The sequence below is a fragment of the Lynx canadensis genome, chromosome A1, assembly GCF_007474595.2.
Source record: "Lynx canadensis isolate LIC74 chromosome A1, mLynCan4.pri.v2, whole genome shotgun sequence".
Taxonomy (NCBI): Eukaryota; Metazoa; Chordata; class Mammalia; order Carnivora; family Felidae; genus Lynx; species Lynx canadensis.
The window spans coordinates 1149501-1175317 of NC_044303.2; the positions used below are offsets into that span (position 1 = coordinate 1149501).

General features: G+C 48.1%; 1 protein-coding gene across 1 annotated transcript; it reads right to left on the minus strand.

The window, feature by feature from the left end:
* Positions 1 to 19423: 19423 nt before the first annotated feature.
* Positions 19424 to 25256, minus strand: GJB2 (gap junction protein beta 2). The gene is made up of 2 exons (XM_030307448.1): positions 25218 to 25256; positions 19424 to 20559 (listed from the first exon to the last, which is right to left on the minus strand). The coding sequence occupies exon 2, from the start codon at positions 20538 to 20540 to the stop codon at positions 19860 to 19862; it is 681 nt and encodes a 226-aa protein (XP_030163308.1). The 5' UTR covers positions 20541 to 20559; positions 25218 to 25256; the 3' UTR covers positions 19424 to 19859.
* Positions 25257 to 25817: the final 561 nt, after the last annotated feature.

A 25817-nucleotide genomic window follows, 5' to 3' on the forward strand; every position in this document is an offset into this window, starting at 1 on the left:
TTTGAGTCACCCCACGGGAGGCCCGACGTTCTCTGAGACTTGCCTCTGCCCAGTGGGCATGGAGCAAGACTGAGGCGGAGGGGGGTGTGAGTGTGCCCTGAACTTCCGGGTCCATCTCCTCAAAATAACCTGTGCTCTTAGAGGAAGGACAGACAGCTCAATAGCGCCAGAAACTTCTGGAACTCGAGTTTGGAGGCGCTGCTCCTCGTGGCGTTGCCTGAACAGGTCTTGCTCACTGATTGCCTCTCCGATACCTCGTCTACTCTTTCGCTTCTTGGCACCTACTGGCTACATTTTCTTCCCTTGCTCTTCTGGAATCCTCTCATTTTAATTTTTCTTTTCCCTAACGTGTAACTTCTTCTTTTCGTCACCTAGTTCCTCATCACTGATTGTTCTCTCTGCCTCCCCTGCCATGAGTCTTCCTCCCCTGTCCCTTGCCGGCTGTGTCGGGAGCGAGTAAAGGTGGTGCGGACAAGCCTCTCCGCCGAATTCCTGCCGACAGATTCCCTGCCATCAGTAGCAATTACCACACAAGTATATTTTTATTTTTCAGAATGACTAAGAGAATGTCTGAGTTCAAATCACCGGTCTGCCCCTCTTTAGCTCTCTAGCATGGGGCAAGCTTCATGGGCCCACATTGGTGCAACTTGGAGATTATCCACATAGGACTGTTTTGAAGATGATTCAAGGTGACCCACGGTGTGAAAGAGTTGAATACAGTGCCTGGTACATAGTTGCTGCTCAAAAAAAAAAAAAAATGGCACTCATTATTATTACTTTGAAAATTTTGTAGCAATCTGTCATTGCTATGGCATTTATGTTGTAATTTACAAAAGTATTAGTCTTCAGGAGATTAGGAAAAAAAGTAATCTTTTACTACGGATGGTTTCAGAAGCACTCGGTCTAGATGTCATTATTTCCTCTCTTTTGCAAGCTGCTGACTCTGAATAGGGGTGTTTATCTAATTAGTGAATTCTTCAAACGTTGAAAGAATCCTGCGAAACTAGCCTCATATTTCCCTTTGGGCAAGAATAAACAGGTAGAATGAAAAAGCCTTGCTTCTATTAAGGGAATCCATATCTTCCCCTTTCTTCCTTGTGCCCCCATGTAAGGCCCCTTTTGTTCATTCGCAGGGTGGTTGTTGAAGAATTTGTCTGTACTCATCTGGCCCAAACTCCGCCTCTGTTTTCACACTCGATGAACCCAGACCAGGATTCATGACCCCTCAGAAAGGACAAACTTGATTTCCTCCTTCTTCAAGGTTCAGTGTATTCGATACTAGGGACAATGTATTTATAATATTTGGCAGCTCCCAAGAGCGTAGAAGTGTGTGTCATTTTCCTCACAGATAATCATCAACCCTCCTGAGAAAAAAGAATGACAACTTTTAAATGATTCCTATGTAACGTCCCCAAGGAAGAGTGTGTTGCAAAATGAAAGGTTATGCGTGTATAGAAATTTCCGAAACAGCGTTCTGTTTTACAAAGCCGGTCAGGTGTTTTGTTAAGGGGAAAAAAAAAAGCATAAGCCACTGGCTTCTCCTGACAGGACTTTCCTGCTTTTTCCTCTAAAAGAATGAGGTATGGTTATCCTTTTATTTCTATCCGAGAGCACGGAGCTCAGGCGCTAGGTGCTATCTAGCTTGATATTCATTCAGCAAGGGTCCAGAGCCGGTAGTGCTGTTCTAGGGTTGTGACCCTTTCAACATGTATTGACTAGCTTCCTCAAAGAACTTACAGTTCATCAATCATCAAAAGGTGGGTCAGAGACTGAGTGAGGGAGGCCTGGGGGTGCCGTGGTGAGCTGGTTGGCCACTGCTTTCTTGGAACTTTCACAGTCTGATGAGACAATCGCCAAGCAGGTAAATCACACAAGCAGACACATCCTGTGTTTCATCAAATCAAAAGTACCATTGATTGCAAGATATACCATTACTTATGTTCACCAAAATAAAAGCTGTGATTTTGATGGTAAGATGTCATCATTGTGACACACTAAGCTCTATTGCAGAGATGAAATGTTTGTCTGAGGATCTGCATGTATGAGAATTAACTTAGAATTAATTAATTGTTAATCATGGTGAGTGCTTCAAAGGGGAAAACATATGGTGTTACAAGAAAGAGTCACAGAAAGGCCTACTTTAGATTGGTGATGTTTGAGTTGAGTATTAAGGGATAAGGGATCGTGAGAAAAGTCAGATGCTTCTTGAATGAGTGATATAGGAATGAGTGAAGTAGGAGCTTGGAGGAGGGAGAAATCAGTTTGGGTAGGAGAGTCAGGTAGAATTGAGCTGGAATCTGAATGATTTGAATGATAGGTGGAAAGGAAGGCCAAGACAAGGACACAAAAGCACAAACGCAAAGAGCAAAATCTATAATTAAAAATATCCATCCTAAAATCCTTTGGAATCTCAAGGAACTCCAAAAAAAAAAAAAAAAAAAAAAAAAAAAAAAAAAAAAACAAAAAACCCCCAAAAACCAAAAACCAAAACCAAACAAACCCCAAAAACCAAAAAACGAAATGAATTTGAAAGGGAAGGACAAAGTTGGAGGACTCACACTTCCTGATTTCAACACTTACTGGAAAGCTACAGTAATCAAAACAATGTGGTATTGCATAAAGACAGATATATAGACCAAGCAATAGAATAGACAGCCTAGAAATAATCCTTGTAAATATGTCACATTGTTTTGATAAGAGTGTCAAGAAATTCAATAAGGAAGGACAGTTTCTTTTTCTCTCTCTTTTCCTTTCTCTTTCTCTCTTTTCCTTTCTTCTTTCTTTCTTTTCTTTTCTTCTTTCTTTTTCTTTCTTTCTTTCTTTCTTTCTTTCTTCTTTTTTCTTCTTTCCTTCTTTCTTTTTTGTTTTTTGAGAGAGAGAGAGAGAAAGCACATGCATGAACCAGGAAGGGCAGAGGTGAGAGGGAGAGAATCTTAACCAGTCTCCACACTCAGCATGGGGGTGAGGGGGCCGATATGAGGCTCAATCTCACAACCTTTGTATCATGACCTGAGCAGAAGTCTAGAGTTGGACGCTCAACCACTGAGACACCCAGGCGCCCTGAGGAAAAGAGAGTTTCTTTAACAAATGGTGCCTGGACATGAAAAGATGCTCAAACGTCGCTCCTCATCAGGGAAATACAAATCAAACCACACTCAGGTATCACCTCACGCCAGTCAGAGTGGCTAAAATGAACAAATAAGGAGACTATAGATGCTGGAAAGGATGTGGAGAATCAGGAACCCTCTTGCACTATTGGTGGGAACGCAAACTGGTGGCAGCCACTCTGGAAAACTGTGGAGGTTCCTCAAAAAGTTAAAATACATCTACCCTATGACCCAGCAATAGCACTGCTAGGAATTTACCCAAGGGATACAGGAGTGCTGATGCATAGGGGCACTTGTACCCCAATGTTTATAGCAGCACTTTCAACAACAGCCAAATTATGGAAAGAGCCTAAATGTCCATCAACTGACGAATGGATAAAGAAATTGTGGTTTATATACACAATGGAATACTACTTGGCAATGAGAAGGAATGAAATCTGGCCTTTTGTAGCAACGTGGATGGAACTGGAGAGTGTTATGCTAAGTGAAATAAGTAATACAGAGAAAGACAGATGTTTTCACTCTTATGTGGATCCTGAGAAACTTAACAGAAGATCATGAGGGAGGGGAAGGGGGAAAAAATGTTAGAGAGGGAGGGAGGCAAACCATAAGAGACTCTTAAAAACTGAGAACAAACTGAGGGTTGATGGGGGGGTGGGAGGCCGGGGTGGGTGGATGATGGGTATTGAGGAGGGCGCCTGTTGGGATGAGCACTGGGTGTTGTATGGAGACCAATTTGACAATAAATTTCATATTTAAAAAAAGAAACAAATGGTGCCTGGAAAACGGGATATCCACATGAAAAGAATGAAGTTATACCCTTACCTAACACCATACACAAAAATTAACTGAAAATGCATTAAAGATATAACACAAACACTGTTACTTTTAAAAGAAAACACAGGGGTAAAAACTTTGTGATGTTGATCTGGTGATGATTTCTTGGCTATGACACCAAAGGCACAGGAAACACAAGAAAAAAATAGACAAATTGAAGTTCATGAAAATTAAAAACTTTTGTGCATCAAAGAACATGATCAACAGAGTTAAAAGGCAACCCACAGAATGGGAGAAAAGATCTGCAACTCATGTATCTGATAAGGGATTAATATCTCGAATATATAGAGAACTCTTAAAACTCAACAACAAAAAAAAACCAAACCAATTCAAAGCACCTGAACAGAAGACATGCAAATGGCCAATAAGCACATGAAGAGATGTTCAGCATCGCCTATCATGAGGAGAATTCAAAAGCAAAAATGAGATACCACCTTGCACCCACCAGGAGGGCTACTAACAACAGCAACAACAGCAAGATTACAAGTGTGAGAAGCATGTGGAGCAACCGGAACCCCTGCGCATTCCTGGCGGAATGTAAAAGGGTACAGCCGCTGTGGAAAACGGATGGCACTTCTTCAAAAAAATTAAAAATAACCGTTAACATCTGATCCAGCATTCCATTTCTGGCTACGTATCCAGAAGAACTGAAAGCAGGGCCTCAAAGAGACATTTGTACCTCCATGTTTATAACAGCATTAGTCACAGTAGCTGAAACACGGAAGCACCCAGGTGTCCACTGACAGATGAATGGTTAACCCCAATGTGTTACATACCTACAATGAATTATGATTCAGCCTTAAAAAGGAAGTCAGTTTTGCAATATGCTACAACATGGCTGAACTTTGAGGGTATTATGCTAAAGGAAATAAACAACCACAAAAGACAAATGCTACACGATCCCACCTATATGAGGTACCTAGAATAATAAAGTCATAGAGAGAAAGTAGACTAGTGGTTGCTGGGGGCTGGGAGGAGCAGAACGGAGAGCTGTTTAATGGGACAGAGTTTCAGTTTTATAAGATGAAAAGCTCTGGAGATGAATGGTGGTGATGGCTTCACAGCAGCGTGAATGTGCTCATGTCACTGAACGGTACACTTAAAAATTATAAATTACATGTTATGTGTATTTTACCACAAATTGGTAAAAAGATAATGGGGCACGTCTGCAGGTCCAGGAAGAGATCACCTGGGTTGGTGCGAAGGACTTCATTCACTAAGGAAGTAATAAAAGATGAGTTTGAAGGCACAGACCGGCACCAGATGCCAAGGCCCTTGGATGACAAACGAGTAAGGCAGGATTTATCTCTCAGGCAACAGGAAATCCGGAAATCCTGGGAGGATTCTCTCACACTCCCACCCATGCACGTGGGCCCCCAAGTGAAGAGATAGGATTAATTCATCTTCCCAAAAAGAGTGCGGACCGAGAGACTGATCATTCGTTAGAGGTCAGGCAGGCTCGGAGATCTGCTGGGAATGAGTAGAACCAGGTCTATACAAAATCAGGTCACACAGAGACCAGAAGTCCCAGATTGGTCTGTGGGTGACAAGAGCAGTTGTGCAATTTTCCCTGGCTGCAGCAGGTGCAGAGAGGATGAATGGTGAATCACTTCATCCTGGGGGATCACCATGCTAGGTGTGTCCAAAGGTCAGTGAGTTGAAGGATTGAGGTCTACGCCATGGGGTCTGGGGGGCGAGGTGTGAAGCTAGGAAGGGTGGTAGGCAGGGAGGACTGGATGCTCTGAGGGCCTTGGGTAGAAGACCTAAGTGAATGGTAACTATGGAAGCTGAGTGGTACCAACTCATGGACTTTCTTGGGTATTTGCCATGTGACCAGGTTGAGCATGGTGTAATGCTATTAGGAGAAGCCGAAAAGGTATGGATTAGGCTTTTCCATTCCCAAAGGATACTCTGTGTAAGTTATAACAAGGGAAGAGAACAGGTTGGAGTGTTCTTTAGACTAATGCTTACCTCATATGCTGAGAAGGGTTCCAGACTCATAGTCGGAAGATCTTGGTCAGTGGGTGAAGAATGCCCACCTCTCCAAACTCCAAAGAGATAGGGCGTGGGAACTGATATCAACACTGTCGGTGATGGGCTGGAGAAGGGGGGCACACCACCGACTGGATGGTGTCTCATGCACCTGGCCCTCCTGACCGGGTTGAGGAGGAGGCTATGAGGGCCCTACAGTCCACTCAGCCCTTTGACATTGTTGACAGTTGGAGGGTGAAACCTCGCCATCAGAGAGGTGAGAAACCAGGAGGGTCATCTCATTCCCTCTCCCCAACCCTGACAGCTACCATTACATTTTCTGTCTCTGTGAATTCTCTATTCTAGGTGACTCATGTGAATGTTTCTTTACGATTTCTGAGTTAGAAAATGAAGAGTTCACTTAAAAGCTCTCTGCTTCTTTTTGTATCTTAGAAATATCAGCTTTTCGGGGCGCCTGGGTGGCTTGGTCCGTTAAGCGTCCGACTTCGGCTCAGGTCATGATCTCACGGTCCGTGAGTTCGAGTCCCGCGTTGGGCTGTGTGCTGACGGCTCAGAGCCTGGAGCCTGTTTCAGATTCTGTGTCTCCCTCTCTCAGACCCTCCCCCGTTCATGCTCTGTCTCTCTCTGTCTCAAAAATAAATAAACGTTAAAAAAAATAAAAAAAAAAGAAATATCAGCTTTTCTCTCAATGACTAACCTATTTTTTACTTTGAGGGTTGAAACAGAGAAGCGTGTTTCTTTGTATCTCTTTGGCTGAGAATTCCCCCCAAACACAGCAAGTTCTGGGCAGAGAGGAACCTCTCAGAGGTATTGAAGGAAGTTCCATATCATGTGACTATGATCCAAAAGAGTGGATGGAGATCATCAGAGTAGACATCTACTCTGTGTGATATCCGGGCGTTGGCACATCATCTGATTATAGCAGAATCTCCTAATATGGTGGTAGGGATCTGATGGACAAGAAGACTCTGAATGTTCCAGAAATGATGGAACTTGAAGGTGGGTAAATAAAGGCAACGGAGAAATCGAGAGGGTCTTTCAGTGGCCATAAGGGCATCGGAAGAGGATGGCTGTGGACTTTGCTAGAGGAGTGCTGACCCTGATTCTGGGTAAAGTGTAGGAAGTGAGTGAGTCTCTGAGGGAAGCCCTGTGGTTGGCATTTACTGAGCACACAGTTCTTCCTCACTCAGCATCCTTTGAGGCTTTGTTCCGAGGATGCCACTGCCAAGCATCCCCAGGCATGCCAGGCAGAGAGAACCACTCCTCCTTTGTCTGTGGATATAGATTCAACAGATATTTGGCCACTGAATGGAAGAGGGTGGCTTCTGTGCTATCGTGGAAGTTCACTTAATCCTAGGTCTATGTTAGGGTTTGGTGAGAGGAATCCCCTGAGCGCCCCTCCCCGAGTTCAGAGCCAGGTGAGAAATAAAACACAGGACAGGCAGGTAGAAATCAAAATGTCAGCTCTATAAAGGCGGGGACGAGAGAGCTTTTGATACTTCTTTCTTCTTTCCAAAATAGATAGAATTAGCTACCTGCTCATTGACTGCTGGACTCTTCTGCAGGGGCACAGCCCGCCGGGTCAGCTGACCCCACAGCACAGAACGGGCCAGAACGCACCCCTCGGCCTGCAGACAGACCAAAGTGGAATGGCCACGGGGCCTCGGGCTTCACTGGGCCCATTCCGTCTTCCTGACTGCCCCATGAGGTAAGTCTCCTCCTCTCATGGAGACGCATGGATGAGACAGGAGAGGAGAGAGAGACAGGGACAGAACACCTTGAGATGCTGTTCCATCAGGAGCACCCCCATGGTGCGTGCTGGGATGGAGTGCCATTTGGAGCACGTCTCACACCGCGTGATAGCTGTCCTTCTGTCTTGGCTTTTCTTTCAGTGAAAGCTTTGCCAGCAGTACAGGTTGCCTTATCACCTTTGCGCTTGGGCATTTAAGGGGAGAATCAACACACGTCAGCACTTCGTGGGTGTTGTTTGAGTAAGCGGAATGGGAAGGAGACAGGAACACCTCCTTCCAGAATCCAGGGGAACTCCTGGATGTCATGTTCTCCAATTGCTCGGGTGTGGGCTGGAGTGCCCTCAGGCCAAAGCAGTAGCATGGTTGACATGATTTTTCTGATCTCCCAGAGGATTCCTCCTGGCCTCCTTGTTGGGTTGGTTGCTGACCAAGTTCTTATGTGGCCTGCACCCTGGTTGTCTGGCTCACCCGTGTAGGCTCAGTGCCTAGTAGCTGGCCTACCTCCGCACACACTGCCGTGTCGTCCGGACGGGGCATAGGCCTCAGCATTGCAGGGCATAGGCCTCAGCATTGCAGCTTCCCCAGTCCCTTCTACGCCTAAAGGCCCCAACCTATTATTAGACCTTCCTCGCTGAGCACTTTTTCTGCCCCTTCATTGGTTGTTGAAGAAGAAGCCTCACACCCTTTTTGGAAACTCATCCTAACCCAGTCTTGCCTGTGATTAGGACTGACTCAGAAGTAAAAATGCTTGCTGAATCACCACCACTTCCTAGAACACCCTAGCATTTTCATTATTAAGGCCTCCCTGCCACATGTTGAATCACTCCAGCCTGGGATCTGAAATTAGGGTGCGCCCCAGGTGCAAGGGGCTATTTAATGAGCACAACTCCGTCTATGCTTTACTGGGACTCCGGAGCACAGGGCTCTTCCCGCCCTTCTCCTTCGGTGGCTGCGTCCTCCAGACAGGAGGAGTGCGAGCATATGGTACAAGATCAGTGTCCTTCTATTCGCCTTGGCATAGACATTTCAGAATTCAAACTCGCATACTCTTGGCATTGTAATGGTCGTTTTTACTTTTTGTCTTCTTGTGTTTTGAAAGTACTTTCCTCTCAAACAAGCTTTAGTTAAAGCCACTGGTTCTACTCCATTTTGAAACCAGGCAATGTCCTTACGTTGAGTGTCAGTTGCTGAAATACTAGGAAAGCTTCACGTAATTTACCAGGTACATAAAAGTTTTCTTGGGCATATATTCGAAGTGACTTATACATGTGAAGGCCACAAAAGACCAAGGGCTTTCCGATCCTGATGGGGCCCCTTGCGGGCTGTCTTACTTTGGGAGCGTAGTTTGCTCATCTGTAATGAGGGGTCGCTGCTGTAGTAATAGCACCACAGAGGTGAAATTCAAGCGAGAAGGAACAAACTGTATCTGTGGAGGCCTACTCTGTGTCGGCTACCCGGCCAAGTGCTTTTCACGTTGATATTTTATTTTATTTTTATTTATTTATTTATTTATTTATTATTTCACGTTGATATTTTAAAAAATGAGTCTGATGCTTAAAAAGTCAATGCAAATGTTGGTTATTATAAATTGTGTAACCATGGGAGAAGTCTGTTTATCTCTCTGAACTTAATTTCTTCATCTGTGAATCCAGAATAATGCCACCGAACTCAAAGGGTGTGTCAGGCTCACATGGAATTATCCAAGTAAAGGTGTTGGGTGAAACTTATAAAGCAGCTTACAAGTGTTAGATATTATTATTGGTGTTGATGATAAACCTTTAAATACCTGCTCACAAATGAGTTCGACAGTCTTCTTCAAGGGATATATCTCTCCAATCTGGGTGGCGGTGGGGTCAATGACAGTGTGGCAGAGTATCTATGTATCCTATCCAACCCAGCCTGTAGCTACACCCTCTGATTAGTCCACACTGGCAATTTTCGAAGGGACTCAGAGCTCAGACCGGCACTGCTGATGAGCCCCTGGGGCTGCCATCGCAAAGTCTGGAGGCAGAGCTCTCACGCTCTGAAAATTGGCATGAGCGTTTTTCACGGTGTTTGTGTTTTGTTTTTAGAACCACGCATGCTTTGAGATCTTTCATCTTAAGACTCCTGATGGCTGTGAAAGAAATGCAAGTAGCCATTCTTGTGCTAGTCGCTCTACAGTGAGTAGTTTGTACCACGTGAAGTCAGCTCAAGAAATTTTAGGTTCCCGCCTGGAGGGTACCAGGGTCCCTGCTCACTTTCTTATTTCTAATTTCTACTGCTCGGGCTTGGAAGGTAGTCCTGTTTGGGTCTTCTTCTCTGTCTCACCAAATTAATCTGTTGGCAAGTTCTGATGATTAGTAGTACATTTTTTCGTACATATTTCTTCCTCTCTTTCACTAAATGAATTTGGCCCCATGCCACTGCATCTGATCATACCAGTAGCTTCCAGAGAGCGTCCCCGTCTCCCTTCGACCTTTCTTCTACAACCGTCCCGGAGTCAGAGTTATCTTTCTGGAGCCCTGCTTGGATTGTGTGCCTCTCCAGCCCTGCAACATTCAGTGGCTACCCGTTGCCTGCAAGACAAACTCCATCCTCTTTGCCTTTCTGCTTACCAGCCCCGGCCCCCTCCCCCCACTCTTCCAGCAGCCTCTAATACATACCCAGGCTTCTTCCTTTCCCTTTGCTCATGTCATTCCTCTACATGAAATGTCCCCCTCCCATTTCCGTCTCACCCCCCCAAAGGGAGTTGTGAGCAATCTCTGCTTCCTTTGCTCTCATCTTCCTCCGCAAGGTCTTAGAGACCAGGACTGAGCTTCACAGGTCTTTAAGCCTCCTGCAGAGCTTTGTTGGGACGGAGCTGATGAATCTAGAATTATTTGGTGTTCTTTCAGCTAGTTCATCCTTGGGGTCAACTGGGTCTTCTCATGAACCTTCTGGGCTTTCTGTACCATTCTCTGCACAAGCATAAGTAACTCATAGAATCAAAAGTGCTGGACAGTTGCCGGTTCTCGTCTGTTTTCCTTCTTTTTGGGCAGGACCACATCTTAACTCTGTTCTGACTTTGTTAAGTTACCACTTGTTAAATGGAGCACACTGTGCCAGAATGTGAGCTGCAGTTTGACCACAGACCACAAGAAAAATTGAGATAGAGAAGCTCATTATCCACAGGTCGCGAGGCATGTCTCACAGCATGCCTCGAGGGGCTACACAGGGAAGTCAAGTCAGGGTACAGGCAGAGAGAGAGGCAGGACCTGAGGCACCTGTCTTTATTAAGGCCCATGGATGGAGTTCTTTGGGTCTCTTGGGCTAAGGCTGGACTGGTCAATTCAAACCCAAAAAAGCTGAGTTTTGGTAAGCTCCATGGGGGTCTTATGTCTGGGGCCCATAAGGGGAAGGCCCTGGGAGGTGGGGTGACTGTTTATCACAAAGCCAGGAAAGTCATGGCTGGGCTGCTGTTTAGGGCATGCATGCACTTGCACGAGGGGCTAGGGTCAGTTTCAAGCCCCCACGGGCCAAGCAAAATAGTTGCCGAGGCAGCAGTACCCTGAGTAGCTTAGCTAAACCCTTGAGGATCTCCCAGGCCAATAAACAAAATTATTTCCCATTCATTACTAAGCAGAAGGAGCCCAGAAATCATTTAAAAAAAAAAAAAAAAGACTACAACAACAACAGGTGTTAATTCCTTGTTTCTCATAAATATGTTGACTTTGCTACTTCCTAGAGCATTGGAGCACCTTTTTGGAAACTCAAAGGTAGTAAAAGACTCCTAAGAATGAAAATCCTATGAAAAAAAATTGTTTATGATTTTAAATTTCTTTTTTTTTTTTTTTTTTTTTTTTCAACGTTTATTTTATTTTTGGGACAGAGAGAGACAGAGCATGAACGGGGGAGGGGGCAGAGAGAGAGGGAGACACAGAATCAGAAACAGGCTCCAGGCTCTGAGCCATCAGCCCAGAGCCTGACGCGGGGCTCGAACTCACGGACCGCGAGATCGTGACCTGGCTGAAGTCGGACGCTTAACCGACTGCGCCACCCAGGCGCCCCTATGATTTTAAATTTCTTGTACCATTTATACAGCTGGAAGTTTGCTGGCTGTTGGGAGAAAATTCTTCCAAGCCCCATATGCTTCTGGATATACAGGGTATGGTTATTATTCAAACTTTTGCCTCTGTTTGGGATATAAATGAAAAGTAGTCGAGATTACTAGAATGAATTCTAATTGATACCAGCTTTGGGAGAATTAACAACAACAGAGGAATGTAGAGACGTGAGCCTTTAAGAGCTGGCCATGGGAGGTTCCCTTTGCCCCTACCATTTTTATCACTATTCCTGGCAATTATTTTGTTTTGTTTTGTTTTGTTTTGTTTTTAGTGGGGGAAGGACAGAGGGGGAGAGACAGAATCTTAAGCAGACTCCACGCCCGGCATGGTGACTGATGTGGGGCTCAGTCTGACGACCGTAAGATCACGACCTGAGCTGAAATCAAGAGTCAACTGACTGAGCGACCCAGCCACCCCTCCTGACAATACTTTTTATTTATAATATTCTACCTGGTATGGGCTACAGAGAGAACTATAAATATTTCTGAGACTCGGAAAGGTCACTTCTAGCATGCCACTTGAACAGGAGGCAGAGTCACTTTCTGGTACTTATTCCCTAAATGACTTGATCTGACTTGAACATGATTGTTTTTCTTAGGGCAGGGAAAGACTCAGCTGTGTGTTCAGACTTGTCTTATTAGTTTAATGTTTATGGTTAATATACATGGGCTTAGGAATTTATTTTGGTGCATTATAGCACTAATAAAATAGAATAGAGACATTAATAGCGTTTGATGTGTTTCAGAGTTCAAAATACTTCTAAACATACTGTGATCACAATCAGTGTCTTTCAGTGGGGAACATCCATTGTCTCTTGTGTTGAGAAAAGAGATGTCTCTTTTCTCACTTTAAAAAGTTATGGTAAATACACATAACATAAAATTTACCATAGTAACCATTTTTAAATGTACATTTTAAGCACATTCACATTATCTTGCAACCAACACCACCATCCATCTCCAGAACTTTTCTTAATCCCCAGCTGAAACTGGTAAACAATTACCCCCATCCCCCCATCCCTGGCCCCTGGAAACCATCATCCTACTGTCTGTCTCTCTGGATTTGACTGCTCTAGGTGCATCCACAAAAGTGGAATCGTATAGTATTTGCCTTTTTGTGGCTTATTTCACTTAGTGTTCTCAGTTTCATTCATGTTGTAGCATGTGTGAGGATTTCCTTCTTTTTTAGGTAAAGTAATATTTCATTGTATGGATGTACCACATTCTGTTTTTTCATCCATCTGTTAATGGATACTTGGGTCGCTCCTGCCTTTTGGCTACTGTGAATAACGCTGTTATGAGTTCCCATGTTATGTCATGGGTGTTCAAATAGCTATTCAAATTGAAATCTTTCTTTAGGAAAAGGCAGGGCAAATGGGAAAAGGTTATGCTTTCTTGAGCTATTGTGACTCAAAATTGCCCTAAACCCATTTTTCAGATTTTAAAAAGTAGATATCGCAATTAATAAGGAACTGGAAAAATTAAAGTGGACTATATTAGGTGATTTCCACCCCCCCAACATAAGGAAATAAAATCAAATAACACTGAATCTTTAAAGATTTGCTGTGTTGATGTTAGATGATGAATTGAAAAAATTTTTCAAATAACACATTCACCTACCCATACAGATGAGTGTTGAGTAAGAAATAATCTCACCATGGCATTTATGGTCCTAGATAGTAAGATTTCAAAATTCAAGTGACAGAATGCTTAAATCTAAGGGAAAACCTAAATGGGAAATTTGTGGAAAGCCACTGACTATGAGCCATGAGATTACAGAAGTTTGCTAATATTGCTTATTATACTCTTTCGCAGAGGAAATATTATACGTTTATGTGTGAATTTTTGGTTTTCGTTTTTTATGGTTACCCTGACAAAACAACAATGGCTAGGTATCTACAAATTGGAAATACAAACCCAGAGCAATGGAAGCAATAGGGTTTTTAGGAAGGGGTAAGTGTGGCTGTTCGGGTGTAGAGGTTTTGTAAGAAACGCCCCACAGGCCCAGAGGGAAGCCACGGGGATGGGAAGGATGCCGCGCCCTGTAGTTACCCTTGTTGGCGGCAGATGGCAGCAGAGAGAGGCTTTGCACACCTCTGGGGGTTCTGGTCTGGACCGAGGGCTTCTGAGAAAAGGTTCAGTGATCACATCAAATAGTAGAAAGGTCTTTGATAAGTTATTCAGCTTCTCCAAGAAATGGAAAAAGCCAAAGTAACCACGTCGCAGGTCTTTTCCTGGCCAAAGACAGCCATCTTTCATGATTTAGCTTTTTGTTTCTGAAGGCCCCCAAGACAAACCATTTCACACTCTGTGCTTTCGGTGGTGCTTTGGTGTTCCTGCCTCACCCAGCTGGTTCCATACTGTACTTTTTTTGTATGTTTTTTTTGTTTTTTTTTTTCTTTAATGTTTATTTATGTTTGGTGGGGGAGGGGCAGAGAGTGAGGGAGACAGAGGATCCGAATCGACCTCTGCACTAATAGCAGAAAGCCCGATATGGGGCTTGAACTCACGAGCGAGATCATGACCTGAGCGGAAGTGGGTGCTTAACCGACTGAGCTGCCCACGTGCTCCCATACTGTACTGTTTTGTATGGTAACCGCCTCATACGCCTCTGTCCTCCACATTGCGACCCTTTAAAATCATCTTCGCATTTGCCAGAGGCTTAGACAATGCTGTGCACATAGAAGGAGCTCAATAGATGTGTTTTTTTTAAATGGATAATCAAATGGTAAATATTATTAAATATTTTTGTAAGATACTTCACAAAGTTGGTCATAATATCCATGCTATTAAGATGAAAACTTGTGAATTAGATGCAGCTAATTCACTCCAAACTCAAGTTATACTGGTAGATGGACTGACATGAGTTGGAAGGAAATCTTGGGTGGTGTTCCATATACAACATTTTTATTGGCTTAAGTAACTATAGAGAAAGCAGGCTAATTAAACTGACACATGACATAAAGTTGGAAAGAATTGCCAACAAACTGAATACAGGGCTCAGAAAGATCTGGATGGACTAGAGGGATGAGCCAAAATCAGCAAGATGAAATTCGACAGGGAAGACGTTAGAGGCTTGTATTTAGGTTGGAAAAATCCATGTGACATGTAGTATACATTTTGATAGGAGGTGGGAGGCGGTGGGAAGAGAAGGGGAGGGGGAGTACTCTGTGAAAACTTGGAAACAGAGCGACTGTTCATGGACAAGGTGGCGGTTCAACAGTTTGTGGCTCCGTCATTCTATGGAATATTGTACATCTGTTAAAAAAAAAAACAAAACAAGTTAGATCTATACATACCGACCTGGAAAGATTTCCAAGACGTATTACTAGATGAGAAGCTACCACGGAAAAAAGTATGTAAGAAATGCAAACCAAAGTAGTTATGTATGTATATCTCTATATCTATATACACCTGCCATTGCATAGAAAAAAGATTGGAAGGATGTACATTGAGATGTTAATACTGATACTTCTGAGTAGGACTATGAAATGAGACTTTCACTTGACTTTATATACTTCTGCGTTTCATTTTAAATGCAAATGTATTTGTATATTAATTCTGTAATTACATAAATCATCTTGTAACTGAAAGTGAGGAAAGGTGACGAGGCCGTTAAAAATCTCCCTCAAAATTAACGTGTGATACTGCGTCTAGAATAGTCACCCCAATGCTGGGCCACGCTGGAGTGCTGCACCTAGTGCTGGGCACCGTCCGCCTTCTGGAAGACACTGAAGGGGGAGCCTAGCAACCCCTGGCACACTTATCCCTGCTTGACTGCCAGAGGTTAGAAAATATGTTTTGTTCTCTCTTATTTGCTTGTACCTCGTAGGTTGGTACACAGTAGTTGCTTCATATTGGATGAACCAATGAATGACTGAGAAATGTGGGGCTATATAGCTGGAAAATAAAGTTGAGGTTGAACTTGGATCTGTTCTCACCTCTTTAAGGTTCTTAAGTGGAAAATAGACTTCCTCTGGGTCCACCAGAGGGCAGAACAGATGCTGGAAAGCTGGTGTTATAAACAGGCAGATTTCTGCACAATAGGGAATTCTTCTGATGGCCTCCAGCCCCTCCTTCTTTGGCCTCATCTCCTCCCAGTCTCTCCCTGACTCTGGTGTCCCGGCCTCTCTCTTCCTGGATGACTCTTCCCTGAGATATCCGTTTGGCTTGCTTCTCCTATGTCTCTTAGCAGAGAGGCCTTCCCTGACCACCCTACATCGAACAGCGATTCTCATCGTCCCTGGCCCTTCCTAGTTCCCGTATGCACAGAAAGTTCCGCTGCACTTATCTGCAGCATATACAATCGACAGGGATTTTTTTGTAGCCTGCCTCCTTCAACATGAAGGCAGAGATTTTGTTTTGTTCGCAGTCCCGGTGCCCAGTAGTTCCTGGCACTCCGCTGGCCCTTGGTAAATATTGGCTGAGTAAATGAATAATTCGAGATGCGCAGGAATGGAATGGAGTGTCTCTAGAAGTCAGGACTTCTTCTTAACCCTATCAGCACTGGGGAAGATGGGGCGTCCCTATGGTGTTGGCTACTAGCTTCAGGAATTAAATGCACTGGGAGAATTCTAGAAGTCCAACCCACACCCTTTGTGTGACAGGACTGTCTGCTCGTGGCCTTTGAGTATGATATGTTACCTCCCGGAAAGGCACCTTCCTGGTCCATTCAATGGGAATAGTACTATCCGAAGGCCTAAGACTGCCAGAGAATCTGTGAGGGTTAAATGAGATCATACGCATAAAACACGTGGCAACAGAGACTAGCTAGATGAATGGACGCTTTATGACCCTGTTGACTTTTCTTTAATCATAGACTAACATAACTGTCGGAACCCTACCTTTTCACGCCATGGCTTTTGCACCCAGCCTCTCCTCTCTCTCTATTGTGCTTACATCAGTTTTAGTACAAATGTGCCATTTTTTTTCCAGCTTCCAGTTTGTCAAGCTCTGCTTGAGTCGTTTCTATCTAAAATACCACCCATCATCTTTCCAGCTTGGGATCTATCTCATGGAACACAGATGGCAATATTTTACTTAGCACTTCACTACGTAGAAAGCTTTTACAGAAATTGTCTTACTTAGCTTTCCATTAACCTTGGAAAGCACCAGTAAGCCCATTGTAAGATGAGAGAACTGAGGTCCGGAGAATTAGGTGAGCTCTTGCAATACCCACCAGACGCCCCTCTTGGCACGTTGCCTGCTGCTGTCTAGTTGACTGCTGAGGTCGGTGACAGCAGTGATGGTCAGCTCGGGCCAGGCCACCCTGGAGAATACTGCCTGCGTCCTCCTGAGTCGGCCCTCATTCACTCACTGCCAATTGCCACCCGCCTTTTGACAGTTGCGCACCTACGGAAGAGTTGAGACCACGAGTGCCAGCTTACTAGCAAACCTTGTGCCAGATAAATTGGCAGCTGGGCCGCACCCACCGTTTCACAAGCTTTCAAGGTCAAATACGTGGATGCCCAGCCAGTGCGGAGGCCCTGCTGGAGGCTGGCCGATGGCCTTGATGCAATCAGGCCGGCCCAGGGTCTTTTGGTGGTCCCTTTTGAAAAACAAAAACAAAAGCCCCAAACAGAGGTTTTTCTTACCTAGCACAAATGATAAATTCGAGATATGTACTGAGGATTAAATTCATGTTCAAAGTTCAAGCTCTAATTTTCAGGCGTGTGGCCAGACCGCTCTATAAGCTCTTCAAAGTGGTCAGTAGTGATCTGGAATTATTTTGGTCTAGTCTTTTAAAACCTTGAGAGTAACAACCTTCACAGCTTATAAGAATGAACACGTCTATCTTAAAAATCGTGCGCCGTTTTAACAGCCTGTGTGCAGAGCACTTTGGAAGATGACCAGGGACTATTTTTCTCTTTTCTATTACCTGGATGAAAGTTCGCTATTTTTTTGTCCTCTTAAATCCATTTAGAAAGCCAGCGCATGGCATACGGTTCTCCATAAAAAACATTCCTAAGTATTTATGTGTAAAATGCTGAGGTCCTCGGGCTCAAGGTTCCTCTTACTGAAAAGCCAGAGCCGCTGCTGGCCGGCTGGGGGAGAGCCCCTGGAGGCAGGCAGGCCCGCAGACAGCAAGCACTCCCACACACAGGACAGGCTGGCCTGCCTACGGGCTTATTTCCCTTAGAAATGGGCGATAAGGAATGCAGAGCAGCTTCATCAGACCAGATTCGATTACCTACAGATATACAGAAAGTACATCTCCCAGAAAAGACCCCTTATAGAATTTTTCTCATGCCTCAGCCGAACTTCACCATGAATGACATTTTCAGCTCCCGTGATTCTTCTAGGAGCCAAACCGGTCACGTGAACCCAACTTGGCATCCTGCAAGTTACAAATCCGGTCCACACGTCATGCTGCACGTGTGTTTGTCAAAAACCCGTTGGAGGTGAGCATGCGGCCGGACAAAAATACTCTTTCCCCCTCTCCTGTCAATCTTTCTGGTGACAGAGGCTTTCCTGTGCCTGGGCAGAAGAATCCCAGAATGGTGGATAGACACCCTGGTAATTTACCGAGTTGGTGTTATAAAATATAAAATATTAACATAGAACACTGGCTATGGGTTAAAATGAAATCTGCTCTTCTATTAAAAACTGTAAGAGATTTTAAATAGTTATTTTACGAATTAATTATATTTAATATTTTAAATGACATTTGAGACATTACAAAATTATTTAGTTACAAGCATATAATTAAAGCTATGATTTATTATTACAAAATGTTTTTACAGTGCTATTCTTGGCGACAGAAAAGTGTTTACCCTCATGAAAGTATGTCGAGTACCATTTTTTGGAGACCATGTCAAGCACAGTGATAATATTAGGGTCCAGTTTGTCCCATAGAACACCTAAATATTATCTAAACTCTAATTTCTATTTAAAAACAAAGGCCTACCAATTCTATTTCACTTAAGAAAACCGGATGCTAAAGAGGGAAGCAAACTTTTGAAGTAGACGAAACTCATTTTTAATCATTAGAATTTCGAGTCCATCTAAATTCTTTAAAAATTTGTTTCCATCTATTCTTTAAAAACAGTAACTACCACTCCCCCCATTTTGTTCTGCACCATTAAATTGTACTGTGGCAATGAAGCATTCCCAAGCAACCTCTTTAAATCAGTGCTCCCACTGTTGACCACAGTAATGGAAAGGGCAAACACTGTGGAGAGGGTGGCTTGCCCCAGCCTGTAGTCACTAGTAGCTGGTGGTCCATCCAGCGTGTACTTCTCATGCAAAATTACACCTAAGTTCTTGAAATAAGGCTCTTTGCTAATAATACAAGCCACCCCTAAGAACTTCTAGTTCGTTCCACGTGTGAGAGGCTGAAATGCTTTTACGGGCTACGTACCACAATGAATACAGCCACCAGCCTCGCAGGGGCGCTGCAAATTACTCATAACTGAAAGGCTCTATTTTAAACTCAATGACAGTATCTAATTGCACGCCGTTTGCATATCAGAATCTGAGCCTTTGAAATAGGGTGAACGTATCATGGTTTTCAGAACATCTTACAGATCAAAAGAACATCTATCCCATTTTAAAGTTTCACTTAAAAAAGCACAACAGAGTTTGAAGCGTTAGATAACCCTGTCCATTGTTACAGACTAAAACTCCCCAAGTGAATAAAAGAACCAAGAATCTCTACGTTCACCTTTAATTCAGGGAAAACGGCAAAGAGACCCTTAAGGAGATCAAGCAAACCTTCTCAGCATCCTCTTTAGAACCTGGCGTTTCTCTCCTTTCCTCCAAGAAAGAGAAAGAAATGCTGATGTCCTTTGTTTAAAATAGGAGACAGCCTACACCCACAAGCCCTAGCGGCCCGGGGCCTCACTGGAACTAATTTTAGTGAAAATCAGTATAGGCACAGAATCGTGCCTTTGTTTTCAAGCTTTAGGAGAGGAGAGCTCTGTTGGAGGCATCTGGAGTTTCACTGACATCCAGAGCAGTTTCAAATGGTTGCGTTTAAGATAGGAATCTGTATCTCGGGAAATGCTGGTGACTGTGCCTTGACAGCAAAGCACCTGTCTGTGCCTCCTCCTTTTCACCCTCTCTTTTATCCACTGGCTGGGTAATGCGTTAAACTGGTTTTTTGGACTTTCCAGAACAATACCTAATTAGCAAATAACACAATTCGGTGACATTCAGCAGGATGCAAATTCCAGACACCGCGATCATGAAAACCGTAAAGACGGTCTTCTCCGTGGGCCTGGAAACAAAGCAGTCCACTGTATTGGGACAAGGCCACGCGTTGCACTTCACCAAGCGCTGCATGGAGAACCCGTCGTACATGATGTAGAAGACGTACATGAAGACTGCTTCAAAGATGACGCGGAAGAAGATGCTGCTGGTGTAGGTCCACCACAGTGACCCTTCGATACGGACCTTCTGGCTTTTGATCTCTTCAATGTCCTTAAATTCATTCTTTATCTCCCCCTTAATGAACTTCCTTTTCTTCTCGTGTCTCCGGTATGCAACATGCATGGCCACCAGGAGAGCCGGCGTGGACACGAAGATCAGCTGGAGAGCCCAGAGTCGGATGTGAGAGATAGGGAAATAGTGATCGTAGCACACATTTTTGCAGCCAGGCTGTAGAGTGTTGCAGACGAAATCGGCTTGCTCATCTCCCCACACTTCCTTCGCGGCTACGACAAGGATCATAATGCGGAAAATGAAGAGGACGGTGAGCCAGATTTTCCCGATGCTGGTGGAGTGTTTGTTGACGCCCCCCAGAATGGTCTGCAGCGTGCTCCAATCCATCTCCTCCGGGCCGTGTGTGCTGGAAAAGGCAAAGCGAACACAACACGGGCGTGACTCGTCAGGACGGAACTGGGGAGACGTCTCCGGGTCCCCGGTAAGTGAGCACTCTTAAACCTCCTCGCGAGCGAATACCAGCTCTTACGCAACCTCGCCCAGAACGATGAAAACAAAACCAGCCCAGCTCGCTGTGGGACTAGACGTATAGTTCCCAAACCACCTGGAACGTGTTCGTATGTGTTGTCCAATAAAGACTAGCGAGTTCCCGGGAAGAATTCACCCCGTGCTCGGCACATAACAGAGATGCGGGGGGTGGGGGAGGAGCGCCACGGCACAAGTACTTGCTGACTTAAAGGCACTAGTTAGTGCTGACCGAACTCTGCACCCTGCGGACTGCGCGGGTCGCTCAGCACTTGAACGGGACCCGCCTGTTACTTCTGCCCGCTGGCCTCAGGTTTTGGACGGTACCACCGGGACCGAGGCTGGCTGAGGCCGGCCTTGCCTCAAAGGCCAACAGACCAACTCCCTGCGGAGCTACCTTCCTTGAAAACACTTCGGTTCACTTTCATGGATTTGGGATGTAACAGTGAAATGACTGTTACCGATGGTAAAGTTTACATTTGAGGCACTCCCAGGTTAAAATTTCACGGAAGGCTTCACTTCCTTTTTCTATATGAAAAGGAACAGGTCAGAATTAGTCTCCCCATGGAGGAAAGCCACCATGCATGGATTTTTGCACATACTTTCTGTGTCTGGATGGGTGGTCCTCACTGCCACGGGGGGGTGGGACTGATTTGCTCGGTTTAGTACTGAGGGATACAGCTGTTTGGTGACGGCTGTAATTGTGCATTTTTCATTGTGGGTCATGGTTTTAATTTACAGGCGTTTCTAAAGGTGCACATTAAGAAAAAGGACAGCAAATTTAACTCCGTGATTCCCCGGTCACCGGCCCTACAAGATGAGTCACTGTATTGAAGTTCAGAACCAAAGCCTGCTACTCATAGAAAAGGGATTTGGAGAAGCCTGTGATCAATCTGCCATGAGACAGTGGCCTTCTCTTCATCCCAGGATATGAACTGCCTTCATTTATTCGTCGTTACAGCCCAGCTGTCTCAATCAACCCCTCTTGTAAACGAGATTCCACCTCTCCACAATTCTGGTGAGTGATAGGTTTTCCACCCCTTGTAAGCTGGTAGTGAATCCTCCTTCTTCTCTTACTTAAAAGCATAATGCGGGGCGCCTGGGTGGTGCAGTCGGTTAAGCGTCCGACTTCAGCTCAGGTCACGATCTCGCGGTCCGTGAGTTCGAGCCCCGCGTCCGGCTCTGGGCTGATGGCTCGGAGCCTGGAGCCTGCTTCCGATTCTGTGTCTCCCTCTCTCTCTCTGCCCCTCCCCCGTTCATGCTCTGTCTTTCTCTGTCTCAAAACTAAATAAACGTTAAAAAAATTAAAAAAAAAAAAAGCATAATGCTCTCCCCCACTTGGAACAAGTTGGGTCCCGTTCCTGGTGGACTTCCTGAGCAAGCCGGGAACGAATGCCTTTCGTCACTGCGCCCCATCTTGGGCACTGCTGTGGGGCACTAAGATCCGGCCGGAGCCATCCGATGCCATCCTGGTCAGAGGAGGCAGGAGAGACACGGAGAAGAGTCACAGACACAAAAATTACGGAAGATTGAAATATGCTTGAGACACATTTAGACCTACTCAGCCTGACAAAGAGACACATCGACTGGAAGAAACTGTGGTTTAGTCTGGGTTCAGCCCTGACCCTTTAGATACAGACTGTCTGGGATGTCCTCAGGTGAACCAAAATTCATCTTTGAACCAAACAGTATCATGAAATTAGACAGTCCGGTTCTTCATCAGCACCGAGTGGAGAGCAGAACACTCACCGAAATAAACTGTCCCTGGTTTAAGTCAATACGTCCGACTAAAAATCTAGGGTGGTCCTTACGCCTTGGCCTCTTCTGTGCTACCAAGGATCACATGCTCTTTTGTAAACCAGTCCAATCACCATCAGCTGAGAAAGATACTGTCGTTTTGTAAAGCTCTTGATCCTTTAAAGGATCTGCTTTAAAGATCCTCTTAGGAAAAGGAGCAAATTACAATGCGCTCCGCAGGAGAGACAGGGGTGATAGGTCAAGATGGATTAGCCAAGCAGTATGGAATTGTCCTCGGCATTCAGATCACCCAGGGAGCTGCCCTCACTGCCTTTCCTGACCTGGCAGATGGTCATGGGCAGGCTCCTGCCTGGCCCACACCACCCTGTCATTGTCTGAGTTGGGCCAGAAGTGGGTTGAGAAGCTGCTTCAGGTCTCCGGGGAAGGCACCGGGTGAATCACCAGGTCCCAGAAAAGGCAAAAGGAGATCTTGACCCCTTTACCTTCTTCTCAGTCCTCACTTTTTGGATGGTTGACCTCTCCACAGAGCGCCCCCACCCCCTCACAGGTGTCTGTAACTGTGACTGACTAAGCACACTAGATTTGAAAGAGACTCAAAGGACTAATGGGGACATGGCTGTCGCCACCCATCTCAAGACAGGGTCCCAAGTAAGTGGTCGTGGTCCTACGTGTCCGCCTGTCGGAAAGCTTGGAGGACACACGCCTTTTGGGCTCATTTCCTCCTGTCAGTGAGGGGGCACCGAAGGGCTAACGCGGCCCGTCCTACAGAACACGCTTCTCAGCTGCAGGCTACCTCGTCTGTAAAAAGTGTCCTGAGAGCGTTCTTTCCAGCTGGGAAACGCCACCTGGGGACAAACGCTCTTGACTGTTGGGGACAAGGCAAGCGACCAAACTAACCTCGGTTCAGGCTGCGGTCTAGGTCTCCGGGCTCGCGGGGCAGGGAGTGCTAGTTAATCCGGCCGACTCGACCTGAGTGACTTCCCTCCCCAAGGGGCAGCGCGAGGAGGTGAAGGTCAGTTTCCTGCTGCGAAGGCTTCCTGCTTGCTCCACGACTTTCTGCAACTTTCTGAACTATCCTTCGGCCACGGAACGGTCAGGTGGCCGCAGTTACGGCGACCGGGCAGCAGAGCGAGAATCTCCCCAGGAGTGTCTCGACACTCGTCACGCTGAGCCGGAACGGTCCCCTCCCCCGCCCCGCGCGCCCAGCCCGGTCACGGCCCCGGCTTCGGTTACACGTCCCCTTCCTGCGGCGCTGCGCAATCCGGCCCGAGCAGCCCGATTCGATTTCAGAGCTCGGCCTGAGCCGCTCCCTTTCCAGACGTCCGCGCTCGCCCCTCGCCTCCCCGCCCCAGGTCCGCTGCCGCGACCGCCCGGGACAGGGACGGCGCAGGGGCCTCAGCGCGCGTGTCCAGCTCGCGGGATCCGGGTCGCCCGGACGCGGCCGGGCCCCCCAGTGCCCGGCCGTCCTTCCTGGCGCGGGTCCCCGGCCCTAGGCCGTCCCGGGGTCCCACCTGGCGCGGGGGTCCCCCGGCCCTAGGCCGTCCGTCCTGGCGCGGGGTCCCCTGGCCTAGGCCGTCCCGGGATCTCTCCTGGAGCCGGGTGCCCCAGCCCTAGGCCGCCCTTCCTGGCGCGGGGTCCCACCTGGCGCGGGGGTCCCCCAGTCCACGGCCGTCCTTCCTGGCGCGGGTCCCCGGCCCTAGGCACGTCCCGGGGTCCCTCCTGGCGCCGGGTCCCCCAGCCCTAGGCCGTCCCGGGGTCCCTCCCGGCGCCGGGTCCCCCAGCCCTAGGCCGTCCCGGGGTCCCTCCCGGAGCCGGGTCCCCCAGTCCCGGCCGTCCTTCCCTGTCGCGGGGTCCCCGGCCCTAGGCCGTCCCGGGGTCCCACCTGGCGCGGGGTCCCCCGGCCCTAGGCCGTCCTTCCTGGCGCGGGGTCCCACCTGGCGCGGGGTCCCCCAGTCCCGGCCGTCCTTCCTGGCGCCGGGTCCCCCAGCCCTAGGCCGTCCCGGGGTCCCTCCCGGCGCCGGGTCCCCCAGCCCTAGGCCGTCCCGGGGTCCCTCCCGGAGCCGGGTCCCCCAGTCCGGCCGGCCTTCCTGGCGCGGGGTCCCCCAGCCCTAGGCCGTCCCGGGGTCCCACCTGGCGCGGGTCCCCCCGGCCCTAGGCCGTCCTTCCTGGCGCGGGGGTCCCCGGCCCTAGGCCGTCCCGGGTCCCTCCTGACGCCGGGTTCCCCCAGCCTAGGCCGTCCCGGGGTCCCTCCCGGCGCCGGGTTCCCCCAGTCCCGGCCGTCCTTCCTGCGCGGGTCCCCGGCCCTAGGCCGTCCCGGGGTCCCTCCGGCGCCGGGTCCCCCAGCCCTAGGCCGTCCCGGGGTTCCCTCCCGGCGCCGGGTCCCCCAGCCCTAGGCCGTCCCGGGGTCCCTCCCGGCGCCGGTCCCCAGTCCCGCCGTCCTTCCTGGCGCGGGGTCCCCCGGCCTAGGCCGTCCTTCCTGGCTGGGGTCCCCCGGCCCTAGGCCGTCCTTCCTGGCGCGGGGGTCCCCGGCCCTAGGCCGTCCCGGGGTCCCACCTGGCGCGGGGTCCCCCGGCCCTAGGCCGTCCTTCCTGGCGCGGGGTCCCACGGCCCTAGGCCGTCCTGGGGTCCCTCCCGGCGCCGGGTCCCCCAGTCCCGGCCGTCCTTCCTGGCGCGGGGTCCCCCGGCCCTAGGCCGTCCCGGGGTCCCTCCCGGCGCCGGGTCCCCCAGCCCTAGCGGTCCCCGGGGCGCCGAGAGTCGGGCGCACTTGCGGCGCGGCCTCACCTGTGCGGGAGGGAGCGCTCGGCGGGGCCGGGGGCGGGCGGCGAGGGGGTCCCGGGTGGCGGCGGGGCGCTCCGGCGGGGTCTGGGCCGGTCCTGGCCGGGGCCGCCTCCGCGCTCGCTGCGGGCTGGGGCGCCGCCGACTGGCTGGGAGTCCCGGAGTGCGGAGCGCGCCGGGCGCTACGGGTCCTCGACACCTGCCTGCTCCAGCGACGCCTTTTAACCGTACCCGACACTTCCGCCTCCTCCCCCAAAGCCATTTAGAAAGTTCGGAGGGGGCGGCACCTCGCTGCCGGCCTCCCTCCCCTGCTGCGGGCGGGGCGCGCGGGGCTCCCCGGTAGCCGGGCTTTCCGGACCCCGACGCCGCCCATCGCCCCTCGAGGTCCCGGGGAGCCCGGGCCGCACAGTGCCCCAGCACCCCTGAGCGCCTGATTTCCCACGAGTCCCCGAGCGCGCCACTCCCCGCCCCCCCCCCCCCCAGCCCCTCCGCCCAGGGGCCGAGCGGCGGGGGCTGGAACCTGGCGACCGGAGGAGGGTGCAAAGCCCCAAGCCTCGGCTCCCTGCCTTTTGGGGATGGGTGGGGTTGAAGGACAGTCGTTGTTGC